General features: G+C 45.5%; 1 protein-coding gene and 1 long non-coding RNA gene across 3 annotated transcripts in view; one reads left to right on the forward strand and one right to left on the reverse strand.

Moving 5' to 3' along the window:
• Window positions 1-13176, reverse strand: part of LOC125973491 (uncharacterized) — a 72949-nt gene that overhangs the window by 23162 nt on the left and 36611 nt on the right. The window lies entirely within an intron of this gene.
• Window positions 2884-13176, forward strand: part of LOC125973490 (tomoregulin-2) — a 49786-nt gene continuing 39493 nt past the window's right edge. The window contains exons 1-2 of the mRNA XM_049727679.2: window positions 2884-3566; window positions 10742-10851. Of these exons, the coding sequence (XP_049583636.1) occupies window positions 3383-3566; window positions 10742-10851 (294 nt within the window). The 5' untranslated portion in view covers window positions 2884-3382. The remainder of the gene's footprint in view (window positions 3567-10741; window positions 10852-13176) is intronic.

Genomic DNA, 13176 nt, shown 5'->3' on the forward strand with positions numbered 1-13176 from the left:
TCTTTTTAATGTTATGGTTGCCCTGGTTACAGAGGCGTTGCTACACTAAGGGAGGGGAGATTGTGTCTGTAGCAACGCTGATTAGCTAAAGAATGTAGTGTGGTGTAAATTAGCACTTCATTGTTGGCTCGTGACCCCTGCAGAGGCCGTTCTCTTTCCTCAACCAGCCGTCTTCCCTCACAGTTGGCTGACTCGTCCTCGACTGTGATCAAATACCTTGAAGCACGTTGATTGCCGCTTTGCTGTGGAACAAATGCAACTAAACCTTTGCTAACTTTATCTACTTGGTAAATTAACACACAATAATAATAAGTAACTTGTCCTAAACACACATTAAGCAAACGTGAGGTAACCTTAGTTCCTTAAACAAACATTGAGTAAATATGGGATAACCTTTATGCAACTACTTCTAACTGTATACAACCCTTAACAAAGAAACAAACAGTTCTGATCAACTACAATCTATGAACCAAACCTACAGCTAACTAAAAGGAATGAAGTTCCTGTGAATCAAACAAAGAACATGTCACCTATGCAAATAAGCCCTGCTCCTTGTTAGTGAAGGCCTCTTACGGGAACAAAAACACACAGACAACCTAAGGACAGGAAGGATACAAATGGCTGACAGGGATCAAAAGACATCCCTATCACTGAAAAGGAAGAACCTAGATCAAAGGAAAGATAAACTCGTAAAGGCGAGGCCTCCGGGTCCGGCAGGCCAAGGCTTCACTTCAAATTATTCCAACACAACCATTTTCCAAAGCACTTATTGTGTGAAAATGATACGTGTTCGACTTGTCGCGAGGTTTTTATTCTTGGAAAAGTTGCCACGCTTGCTGCGTAAGTGTATAGCACTCCCACTTGAAGTGGCTAATGGCGTGCGCTAAAGTTCTTGGAAATGGGCCTTTAATTATCGAAAGAACAAATCGTGCAGCAGCTCACATACGTCAACATATGCTCCAACTCTCCAAGAACATTTTGGCTTCGAATGCAAGCCGCCAATCAAAACACACCATGCTCACACAAGTGTTCCGTGTGCACTTTAACCTTTCAACTTCATCGGTCAGAAATGATTCCCGCGACACTGCCGGAACAGCGATTCCCCCCCTCCCCAAAAAAAGATGATTTATTTATTTAGGCATGGGGGAAATTATGAGGTAAAAAAAACAAATAAATGAGCAGATATACGATAGGGGCTTGAGTGTTGCGGCAGAATGTTCTCTCAGGAGACGGTGTACATTTCAGAAAGTCACAAATGTAATTAGCTTTTTGCCTTGGGCACCCGCGCCCACACTTTGCACACTTTTTTAAAAGTCACGTAAATCATGCCTAAGTTACAAACTTGACCTCAATTCTTAGAGTTGCTCTGAAAGTCAATATTTGATTGTTGTTCACCCTTTTGGAAACATTCCTCGGTAACACGTCAAGTGATAACATCCAGATGGTGCAGCAAATTGGCGCTAAACATACCAATGAAAAGTAGAAACGCCCACGCCGGACTCGTCTTTCCACAAATATATATACTTCCAGGATTGTGTTGTAGGAAAAGAAAAGAAAAACATGCAGAGCACTTTTCGGGCCTGAGCGCACTTGTGGAAAAAGGCACAATCAGAAAACATGACAAACTTGACCATTTTGAAAACTGCTTTATAGGTCCAAACATTTTTATTTGCACTTTTTTTGGTTATTGGTTTTTGGAGATATTTTCGTTTCTTTCTGTCACACATTGTTTGCGTGGATTTTTGGACTTACGCTATTAGTTAACCGCGTTTGTAGCATGACAACAATTAGCAAAGCATTGTCCGTGTGCGTTAACAATTGGCTGCCCTAGATGGAAGGCGGCGTTACTCTCCCCTCCGCGCGGGAGCTAAGATCAATTACGACGGCCAGTTCTGTGAAATTATCTGCGGAAGATGAAAATCAGTCAAAAGGCTCATTTGTTTACGGACAACGTGGACCTCATGAGGTTAAGCGTCTTTTAGCCGTGACGGGCCCCAACAGACGCTCCTTTGTGTCGTTTATATAAGGGCTTTTCCAGCCACATGCCTTCTAATTTCCTCACTTAAAACAGAAAAAAAAAAGATTCACAGCCTGACTTTGGACTCTACCTTTTCTAGATTTCTGCTGTATGTATGTCACGCGTGTGGCAGCAGTTGATTCGGAGCACAGATTTTTTTCTTTCTTTGGATCACTAACATCACAAGGTTTTGTCAAAGTTATTGAAGGTCAAGTCAATCAAAATAATGATAAAAAAAGCACCTCTCCCTCAAGTCATGGTCGAAACATGTTTCACGCATCTTTTCAACAAAAGTTTAGCCTGCTGATATTTCCATGATCTTTCCCCTTAAGGCAGTTTGTGGTTGCTCATCTACTTTGAGACAAGATACAACAAAAGCATCTTTTTTCTTGCTGAATCCGCCACGAGGAATCAGCTGCAAAGTCTGGCAAGCCTTTGAAATGGAAAAAATAAAGTAGCAACAACCGGAGGGAGGGTGCATGGAAGAAAAGTTCAGAATCTGGATTGGTACGAGACTGCCAAGCGGTTCTGCCGCTTAGAAAATAATAAATAAAATCAAAATAACAATTAGAATGAGGTCAACTTTCCGTGTGGGCGCTGCGAAGCAACATTTGAGATGGGTCATGTTTTTTGGCTGCGTTTCTCAAAATAATCATATCAGTTTCTCCTTATAATTTGAATTAGAAATCTGATTATTTGTGGCCAAAGTGGGGGGGGGCGAGAGAGAGCGAGAGAGAGCGAGAGAGAGAGAGAGAGCGAGCGAGCGAGCGAGCGAGCGAGCGAGCGAGCGAGCGAGCGAGCGAGCGAGCGAGCGAGAGAGAGAGAGAGAGAGAGAGAGAGAGAGAGAGAGAGAGAGAGAGCGCATCATCGAGTCGTCCGCCAAACTCAGAGCGCGTGCAGCCAGCATCCACGCAGGACAGCAGCGTTCTTCTTCCACCCGTGGATTTTATTGTCGTTGTTGTCCTTACGATCTCAGTGCATTGGATTCTCTCCACATCCACATCACTTCTCCAATCGCGTCGCCTCTTTTTTGGTGTGGAATCACTCTTCCCCCATCCACCCATCGCATCTCTTCCCTGCCCTCCTTCGCCGCGAGCATCATCCTTCCTCGGATAACTTTTCCGCCCTGAACCGAACCCTAAACAGGTCCCTTCCCCGGTTCGCAGGTGATTGGTCTCTGGGCAAGGCAAAACAAGGGGTCTGTTACATGGGGCGCGCGGCGGCGTCGTTTGGAAAATGCTCCGCAGTCGGCGTGTGAGCGCCCCGCGGAAGCAGCCGGGATCGGAGTCGCTGTCGTCGGCGCGCGTCTCTCGGTGGTGCCGCCGCCGCCGGGGCGGCAGCGACAGCGGCCAGTGAGCGGCGACGATGGGGCGTCCCGCGGCAACGGCGGTGGCTGAGCTCGGACGGCCGCGTCGCTGGAGCGGCGCCAGCGGAGGCTGGCTTCGGATCACGCTCCTCTCCTTCCTCGCCACTTGGCCCGTGGAGCAATTGCGCGCCTTCCCGTCTTCCCTCAGCGACTGCCAGACGCCCACCGGCTGGAACTGCTCGGGTGAGCATCAGTGCAGTTGCAAATAGAAGGACAGGGGGATGCATGGATGCATGCATGCATGCGTTGCGTGCGTGCGCCGGGCTTTGGGCGATTTACTTGGGAATGGAAGATCTAATGTATCCGCATATCTACTGCACATGTAGGCTTCATTATACCCTGCTGTTTTGTTGTGGGCCAAAATGTCTTGGTGATTTGACTTCTGAAATTTTGTAGAGACGTTGCAAGGATGGGAGCTTGATAGCTCCACATTTGAATGGCTTTAAACGCAGCTAGTCACCAACCCGGCGTATGTTTGTTGGATGGAAAATAAATGCTAAAAGCCGACCCATGAGAATTTTTGGTAACAAATAGAGGGTGGGGTCAAATGAGCATTTTTCACGTCAACAATTAGCAGCAGATCATATTGAACATTTTTGTTATGCAAAACAAACTAATCAGCTTGGTCACATTGACCCATAAATATTTTTTTTGCCGTAGCCTATAAAAAGAAATGACAGTGGGTCACATTGACCCATAAGCATGTTTGCTGTATAAAAGAAACAAATGAACTGGGTCACATTCACCCCTGAGTACGTTGCGTGTATTAAAGTAACAAATTAGTCGCAGGTCGCATTGGCCCAAGAGCATTTTTTTTTTCTGTTGTAAAGAAACAAATTAACAGTGGGTCACATTGACCCGTGAGCATTGTTAGTGTAGCATGATTCCACTGCGCTGTGCTGAGACAGTAATAATTTGCAGCCCACAGCCGGCCGGCCGCTCGCTCGCTCGTATATTTCCCCTGCTGCCCGTCGCTCCGAGTCTGTCCGAAGCCTTAAAATAGCCCCAAGCCAATTACACGCCACGCCACTATTGATATTAGAGCTCATAAGTGGCGCACGTCAATAGGACTGGATGACTTGCGAGCATTTCCTTCTCCCCCGTGGCATGATTGTTATCCCAGTGCACATCTTCTGCAAAAGCTTGTAATTGGATCTGGAAAGTCAGAATGTTGCCAGATCAAATAGCTCATGTGTCCATTTGGCCAAGAGCTGGGCAAAGTGAGCAGAAAAAGTTTCCTTCCTTACACGGCTCGCCCTCATCACCGCACTCGTTCTTGTTCATCTTTTTTCTTTTTTCTTGTGCTGATTGTGATCAGCGGTAACGATTTGTCGGTAATGACTGTCGATAATGGTGCACATCCTGCCCAAATGCACGCTCGCCACCCTCCTCGCTTCCTTTCACACTCGTGTGCATTTAGACAAAAGCTTTTATCCGACACGCCTTGCGGAGGGAGGCTTGAGTGCGTGCGTGCGTGCGTACGCGGGGGAACAACGCGCGCGCACGCTCGCTCCTTTGCATTAGAAATTACAAGAATTCGTTTGGAAAAAAAAACAAAAAACAATTACATTTGTATAAAAGCCAAACCGGCATTTTCATAACAAATAAAAACTCAAGCACTTTGAACTTTTCACCTTTTGGTCCATCTGTCTGATTGGGGCTCATTTGGGCAAATTCCTGTGCTGGACTTTGGGGTCCAAGAATTTGCCCAAAATGGCCACTTCAAACCAAGATGGCCGACTTCCTGTTCAAGTTTCGACACGGCTCATTGAGACGTCTCAGCTTTCTGGATAAAAAGACTTTTGACACACAAGATGAATGCGGCTGCGAGCGTCGAATGAGACTCGCTTCGAATGAGATGAAGGGAGCTTGAAATGGGATTGGAGTTTGATTCCTGCAACGTTTGTTTTGCAATCTTGAAGGCTTCATTCAAACAAAGTGTCCAAATTGCATTTGTCACATTTTGTTCTGCAGAGCGCTCCACTTTGAGATTTTGTGGAAATGCTTGTCGCAACGCCCCCTCAAAAGTCAGCGCGACATTAAAAGGGCCGTCGTGCGTGCACTTTGTGATGCGCGTCTTAAAGTGGACATATTACGGCCAATGTCTTTTTTAATGGCTTGTACACAACTAGTTGGGTGTATGGAGTGTGTGGCCACCTGTCAAGTGTGAAATTACGCAATCAATAACAGCCAACCTCCTTTTTTTTTTTTGCGGTTCATCAATTCAACCTGTTATTCACCGTCAATGTATCTTTTGTTGGCATGCATTTGTGCGTATTTCGCATAGCCCTAATTTGTCACAAGACGCCACCAAAGCCCGCAATTAGCGATGAGCGAGTACCGCTCCCAGGTATTGGGCCGGTACCGTTTTTATCCTAGCTGTGATTTACTGCAAATATTCGGAACCTGGCAGCGAGGCGGAGATTGGCCGCAGACCAATGAAGCGCAATCATGTTAACGCCAAAAGCTACATTAGCAATGTAAGCTAGCTATGTTGAGTAGCTCTCGTTGAACACAACTTTGGTCCAACTCTTTCTCGGAGCAAGGGCAAAGGGGCGAGGAGTGCTTTTTGAAGTGCCGGCATTCCAACTCCAATTATCCTGGATTATGCTCTCCTTTTGGATGCAACTCTGGAGATGCTGTCTGACTCTCTTGCAGCAAAATGCTCCAATATGTTCACTGGCTGGCCGGCCGGCCGGCCGGCCATTAAGTGTGGACCGCTGCACGCACGGCGCTGGTCATTTAGCGCTTGGATTCATTAGAGCCGTCTCGCAAAACAGCTGCCTTCTGCTGCTACAATCAATGCTAATGAGTGTGGCCAACAGCACGAGCGCAAATATCAAAGTTGTTGCTTTGGAAGAACAATTGGGCCGCGTATGCATGTCGCTAATACATATGCAAAGGTGGATTGTTTTGGGAACCTTCCATGGTCTTGCAGAAAGCTTCAGCATATGCAGGATATGGGAAAATATTTACTTGCGTGGCAACATGATGTCTCAATAAAGGAATAAAGGAAGGCGGTCTCCATTGTGATGGCACTGGCCAACTTTACATCATCCACCTGTGGTGGTCTCGTCGACTTTGGACTCCAGCTGGTCTAGTTTTGCTTTTGCAATGCCAAGGATAGTTAGTGTATGTCTCTCTTGAACTGAATTTGAAAGGGCGGAGGGAAGCTCGTTGGCTGTGTTCACACCCACAACAGCGCAGTCACGCACAGTTGCACTTGTCTGTGAATACACCCGCTCCTCCTAAAAAATTTTACTTTACTGAATCATGGGAAGAGCTCGATTCGGTCGTATCATTGGAGTGTGACGATCTAAAATATGCGTTGCTGTGTTATTGGGGAAAAATATTGCAATGCAGCAGAGGTCAAAAGCGGATGCCTCATCTGACTGCTTGTTGGGCTTTCATGATTAATTTACTCGGCTTAATAATTCATCAGTCCAATGCCGAAAAGGGGGTTGTGAAATTCCAGGTAGGTCGGCGGCGAAAGATGCATTTGGCTGACAAGCGCGAGTAAGTGCTTCTCTTGCCGTCTTAATCGTCGGCATATAAACATCGGCGCTTGAATATTTGATGTTTGTCGGCTTGTTTTCGTTAATTATTCAGTTTACGGTAACATCCTCCTGCCGAGTGTAAACCTGCCGCCCTGATGACACAGCAACCCGTAGCTCCAAAAAAAAAAAAAAATGTAAAAAGACAACAATGATTTGGCTCTTGTTTAAGTGCTACTTAAAATGAAGTCCCGCTGTTTGCGCAAGCACGCCAACTACTCACCAACAATAGTCTCGTTTGGGTCACCACTGGAGTTACTCGTACCTGACAAATGAAGCCATAAAACTTTACAACTTTGCCAATATAAAATGCATTTTGAAGCTGCGTGCACAGTATGCACAAAGTATTAAATAACAGACTCGTTTGGAACGAGAGCACGTTTCAACACTAGAATTCAGGCTTGGATCAAAAAAGATCAACTACGGTAAAACCCAACAATACGGGAAACGCCTATTCCGTTCTTGGGATGATTTTGAGAGGTTCTTTTTGTGTTCCTCTGCAAAGTGATGGACATCCGAGGCCTAGCCCATGTCAAGCTTCACATGGCAGCCAGTCTGTGCTCCTGGAAGGTCATTGTTGATTCCACGCTCCACTGGTGTGGCTCATATGTCTTTGTCTCCACATTCTTCAGTGTCTGCTGAAAGGCAAGCCCTGCAAACCTTGCAAAGCCTGCAACCTGACGCCTCTTGGCTTGTTTTTCCGCCTGTTACAAATTGCTGTCACTTTTTTGTACTCCCAAGGAAATGATGAACCCGACCGACTCCATGCAAAACTCAGATGAGAGATAAGATATTGAAGCCATGGTGCTGGGGCGGAGTGTGTTTGTTTTTGCTCAAGATACCTACACTCGAAGATGTGCACCATTTGGTTTGACAATAGAAAAAGCAAAACATTGTCCTCATCTGCAATAACCATTGACTATAATACAAAGGATGTCATGGCGTATCAACAATATTTTGTATTTTCTTTGCCAGCTAACTTTTGGCAAAATAAGTGACGGCCAAGACCGGTCAGCAGTCTACCGCAGGACATTTTTGACAACACTCATTCCAAATCAATACGTTTCCCAATTTGGAGTCAAGAAAGAATGAGAAGGCTGCTACCAGAATGATGCTGCAAAACATTTGATGGTCATCATTTCCGACTCACAATATTCTCCCTCGCAAGACTTTTTTCACACAGCGGTGAAATCAATGCGATTGCCGGAACGCATTTTGCGTTGTTGACGTGTGCGCTCGGCGCGGCGCGGCGCGGCGCGGCGCGGCGGCAGCGCCGGGCTCCCTTACTGCGTTGATGAATCACATTTGATTATGAAGTGGATGCGCTTGCCAGGCGATGTATAATCGTGTAAGGGAAGGCCCGGGCGGCTGCAGGCTGCCGTGCTGTGCGCAACATCAAACCCTTTGACAGGTACAATAACTAAACGCTCGACTGCGGCATTATGTAAGAAGATTGATGCTTGCTTATATCACAATACAGCATGGTATATTTTATGGGTCCATATAGTAGGCCAGTGTTGCGTGATCTTTATATAGTCAAGAGACATGCGTTACATCAGAAGCACAGCACCAAATAAAACTGTTGGCAGCACCAGGTGGGCATTAGTGCTTTTAGAGTGGTTTTGATCCGATTGGCAATTTTTTTTTTTTCTCCACTGCCCCACTGTCATACGGAGTTCCACAGGAGTCAATGTTGAGGCCACTGCTGTTTTCATTGTATTTGTTTCATCATTTTAAGAAAACGTGGTCTTTTCTTTTACTGTCATGTGGATGACCCGCTAAGTATCTCCAGTTGCTTGAAAATGCAGCAGCTCAGAGGAGGGAGAACATATCTTCAATTCCAGCCTCAGGTGAGCCATCCAGGTGCTACTGGAGGTACCGATGAGCAAGCGTAAAGGATCGACGTCGGTGCTTTTACAAGAGTATTTTTTTCACAAGCATCTATACGGACTTCTAAAGTTCAGCGGTGAGTGTGCGTACTTTTGCCACCTCTGCTTAAAAGAATTTTTCTTTTCTATTGCTGCTGCTAGCTTGACTGTGGAAGAGATAAGTTGCAATTGCATGCAGCCGAGCAGTGGATGGACTTTAAATAGTGGACATCATCTTTTGACTTTTTGAGATTTTCATCCTTTGAGAGCTTTGTCTCAGCCCAGACACTCCAAGCGCCTCTTAAGTCTGCGCTCTTGACTCAGCGACTGTATATTTGCTCAGAGAGCCCGCACTTTATGGTCATTCACGGCCTTGGCAAATTGCAGGTTGATTTCACCATCGGTCTATCCCGCTGCGCATTTATGACTGCTTGGTTGTCATGAGTAGGAGGTGTTTTATTCAAGTGGTGTGAGTCGTGCTTGTAGTCAAAGGAGGCTCGGAGGAGAGGACTCTTAATAGCTATTGTCCAAAGACATCTATAAAAAGAAAATGGCAGATCACCATATTACTTGTAAGGCGGCCCATGTGAATTTTCCTGCGAGCTGGGACCGATCTCGTGCACTTACAATTATCAATGTTAGATTGCTCTGATGTATATCCTGGCAAATGGTGTCTTGATATTTTCATTTAAGCTTGACAAATAAAGCTAAAATATCATCACACAATTATGTATAATAGTCAATCTATATGATCTGTACAAGTCTGTGGTCAAGCAATACTTGGCCAAGAAGTTTTTGTTTTCAAAAAATATTCATTTCTTTATTTTTCATCATTTTCATTGTTTTATTCATAATCCTTTTTAAAATATATCCGCTGAAAGCCTCCATATATCCCACTGAGCATTTCCGTGTGGCAATAACGAGGTGCTGTAAAGCGGTCACACCACCCTGAAGCTCTGGTCCACACACTGGCTGTCAAGGACAAAAAAAAACAAAAAAAGAAAAAAATCCTCCCTCATCACTCCTTTCTCCCCATATTGTGCGCACACTCGAGGTGTTCCACAAAAGGCCATATCAGGCAAGAAGATACATTTGCAATAATGCCGGATAAGGACTCCAAAGTGCCTCCCTGAACGTTGCGCACCATTTTTGAGACTTCTCCATTTCTGCTTTTTGTTTCCTTGTCAACCTCCCAATTGTCCAATATTTGCATTCATTCCAATTCATTTGCACAACTTGTAACTTCACATTTAGATGCAAGATGATACCGAGTCCGATTTTTCATCCGTGTTCAACATATTTTGTTCACAAACTCCACATTTGTCTGCTCGTGTTTTGTTGATTCTTCCATTTGAAAGCGTGTTTATAAAATGGAGCTGTCTTGTGGTCTAATTGAAAGTCGCAGATGACATGCACTGAGTGCAAAATCATCTGAATGCTATCTCCCAAAAAGCTCGGCGCAAACAAACAAGGTTTCATCTGTTCCTACGGGGACTCGGCGCCGTGCGTCTCCAGAGGATAGCTGCAGTCCCTTTAGGTTATCATCAAGCAAATACTAATCAAACTCACAAAATATAGATCTTGGCTTGGAAGTACACAAGCAGAAAATAATTACAACACGGCTTTTCATCTGAAGAGCTGGCATAAACAGGATTATTTTGTGTTTTAACAATGGAAGGGAAGATGGGTTCAGGTAGCTCAATGGCCTCAAGCTCAGTCTGCGCATTCCGATTGGATTCGGGGGACTTTGATGGCGGCGCCTTTGGAGATTCGCCGTTGCCGCATGAATCTCCTCCAACCCCCCAAGCCTTGCCGTGTACAAATATTAATGTGAAAAAGACATTCTGAATACCTACATGGATCAAAATGACCGAAAGATTTCAAACGCCTAAAAAGTTGTCTTACGCTTGTTTCTCATTGGATTTTCCCTTGCCAGGTTTTGACGAGCGAGACACGGACCTGTTTTTGTGCGACACCAATACGTGCAAGTTTGACGCCGAGTGCCTCAGAATTGGGAACATGGTGACTTGCATTTGTGACTTCAAGGTAAGACAAGCCTGCTACTATTTGCTTTTCTTTACTTTTTGGGGCCATCAGCATGTTTTGCCACTTTGTTGTTCACACGGAATGCAATTTCCAAGTAAGAATACTGTGACCACTATCACATGCTCCAAGTGTGACTCTATAACCCCCGCCCCCTCCCTCCCTCCCTCCCCTGTTTTTGCCACAAGTGGGTTCAAACAACGGCTCTGTTAAAGCTCTATGTGCGAAACCCCCAGAGAGTTGTGCCTCATGAGGGAACAGAGATACAAATGCTTTGTCTTGACAAGGTGCCTAAGCGCCGCTAAAGTCATCTTTCAACAGAACCAAACCTTTCAAGTAAAACACGTTTAATGTGGGACATGGCAGTGCGCCCAAATCGAACACGCACATTGCAGAAATGGGTCACTGCGTCGTGTATTCTACAGGGACGGGCACTTCAGGACCAAAGGCCACCAAACACTGACTGCTTTAGTCAATCGCAAAACAAGGTAGCTGCATGATAGACCAAATAAAAACTATCTTCAAATGGATTTGCTGCTCTGTTACTCACATTTCAATCTTTGGAGGTTAGCTAGTGTATGCCAGGTTATCATATACATACTTAACGACAGAGGCTAGGTTCAGTTACATGAAGCCTAAGCTAAAAAAGTCGCCATGCATAAGGTCCATTGAGCCCAATGTACGTTCACTTGGATATTGTCACCCGTCCGATCAGATCGATATGAGCTCTTCGTCAGTCACAACTGGTGCAGAGGTAGATCTTTAAGTGACGTTTACGCAGTTGGCCCGGTAATACGAGGGCCTCCGTTTACTAGCGCTTCTTGTGATCTGACAGCTCGTCTGTCCGCTTTAAAAATCAAACCCAGCCCGAGAGCACAAAAGCACATCCATATAAATGGAACCTGGCAGGATTCAAACAATGCTCCAGATTAAAAGAGAAAGAAAGAAAGAATCGATCTTCCTCAGCCGAGCGATAAGTCCGGAAATCGGCCCGATCGAAAGCCATCGTCCCGATCGGAGAGAATTAGCCCTACGGAAAGCGAGGCGATGGTATTAAATGAGTTCGCTTTTATGGCTTCTTGTGAACCTTGGTGTCGCCGCCGCCGCCGCCGCCGCCGACCGGCGTACTCTGCCAGTCATAAACAACCTTGACACTGATGAGACCCAAGACTGAAAGGAGCTCGTTAACATCAATTCTAGAAACCATGCTATTCTTGATAATGGCTCGTACTTAACTTTATGAGCAGACCCATAAAAAAAAAAAGAAAAAAAGCAGCAAGCTAGTCTGCTGACTATCGATTGGCTCAACGTTTGAGATGCACGTCTTGAGATAAATGAAGATGCTAAGATCTGTCCACGTGACACCATTCCTCATCTTGTTTTTCCTCGGACGACGGGGCACGCCGTCGCCGGCCGCATTGGTCACCTGCTTTTTATCTCACTTTTGTACTTCACCAAGATCAACATTAAGCCAGGGTTGCAGATAAATGACATTACAGCACCATTCGTCTTGTGGAGATTCCGTGCCGATAATGCTCTCAGGGGGTCTTGTGCAATCAGCAGAATTGTTTGGGATACAACACATCTAAGACCCTGTATTTCAATTTTTACAATGAATTTCCCTGCATAGCAAGTCAACCAGGTGGCGATGCTCACTTCTCTTCTCGAACGTGAACAGGTACAAGGTTTGCCGTACGGACTGACGACAGAGATCCGATCTAACCGAGAGTCGTCAGTTCACCTAGTTAAGATGTTTTTGGAAGGGGACGAAAACAGCAACACGGAATCGCTGACAGTGTCGTCGACTTTGAGACGCTAAATACGATATTACCCACCATTAAACATTGGAAGCGCTTTCAGTTTTTATCCATGAGTCGTTTCATCCCTAATATCTACTATTAATTTGTTTCATATTCTGTGGGTGAGTGTGCCCCATTTCTTTTGCATGAACAAATTCAGAGACATCTGACGGACTGAGTGAGGAGAGAGTGAGTTTGATGTAGTGGAATCAATGGAGGTCATTCATTGCAAAGATGAATGAGATTCACCTCACACTGACTCCCGCAGACTTTCGTCCCCCGAGAGCCGCGATCTTGCGGCGTCGCTGTCCTCTAATGGGAAGCTTCTCGCTCGGACTTTCTGCATCCGGGGCAACCGTACACGGGTGAACTGGTATTTCCGAGCGAGCCTCGTAACGCTAGCGAACGCAGACCTCGCCACTTGATGGGAATTTGGTCTAATCTATTTATTTTGCGTACTAGAACTTCATCTAGATGAAGCAATTAAAATGCGAGTTTACATAATCACATTCCAGTTCTTGATCAAAAT

This window comes from Syngnathus scovelli, chromosome 8 (assembly GCF_024217435.2).
Source record: "Syngnathus scovelli strain Florida chromosome 8, RoL_Ssco_1.2, whole genome shotgun sequence".
In the NCBI taxonomy this organism is placed as follows: Eukaryota; Metazoa; Chordata; class Actinopteri; order Syngnathiformes; family Syngnathidae; genus Syngnathus; species Syngnathus scovelli.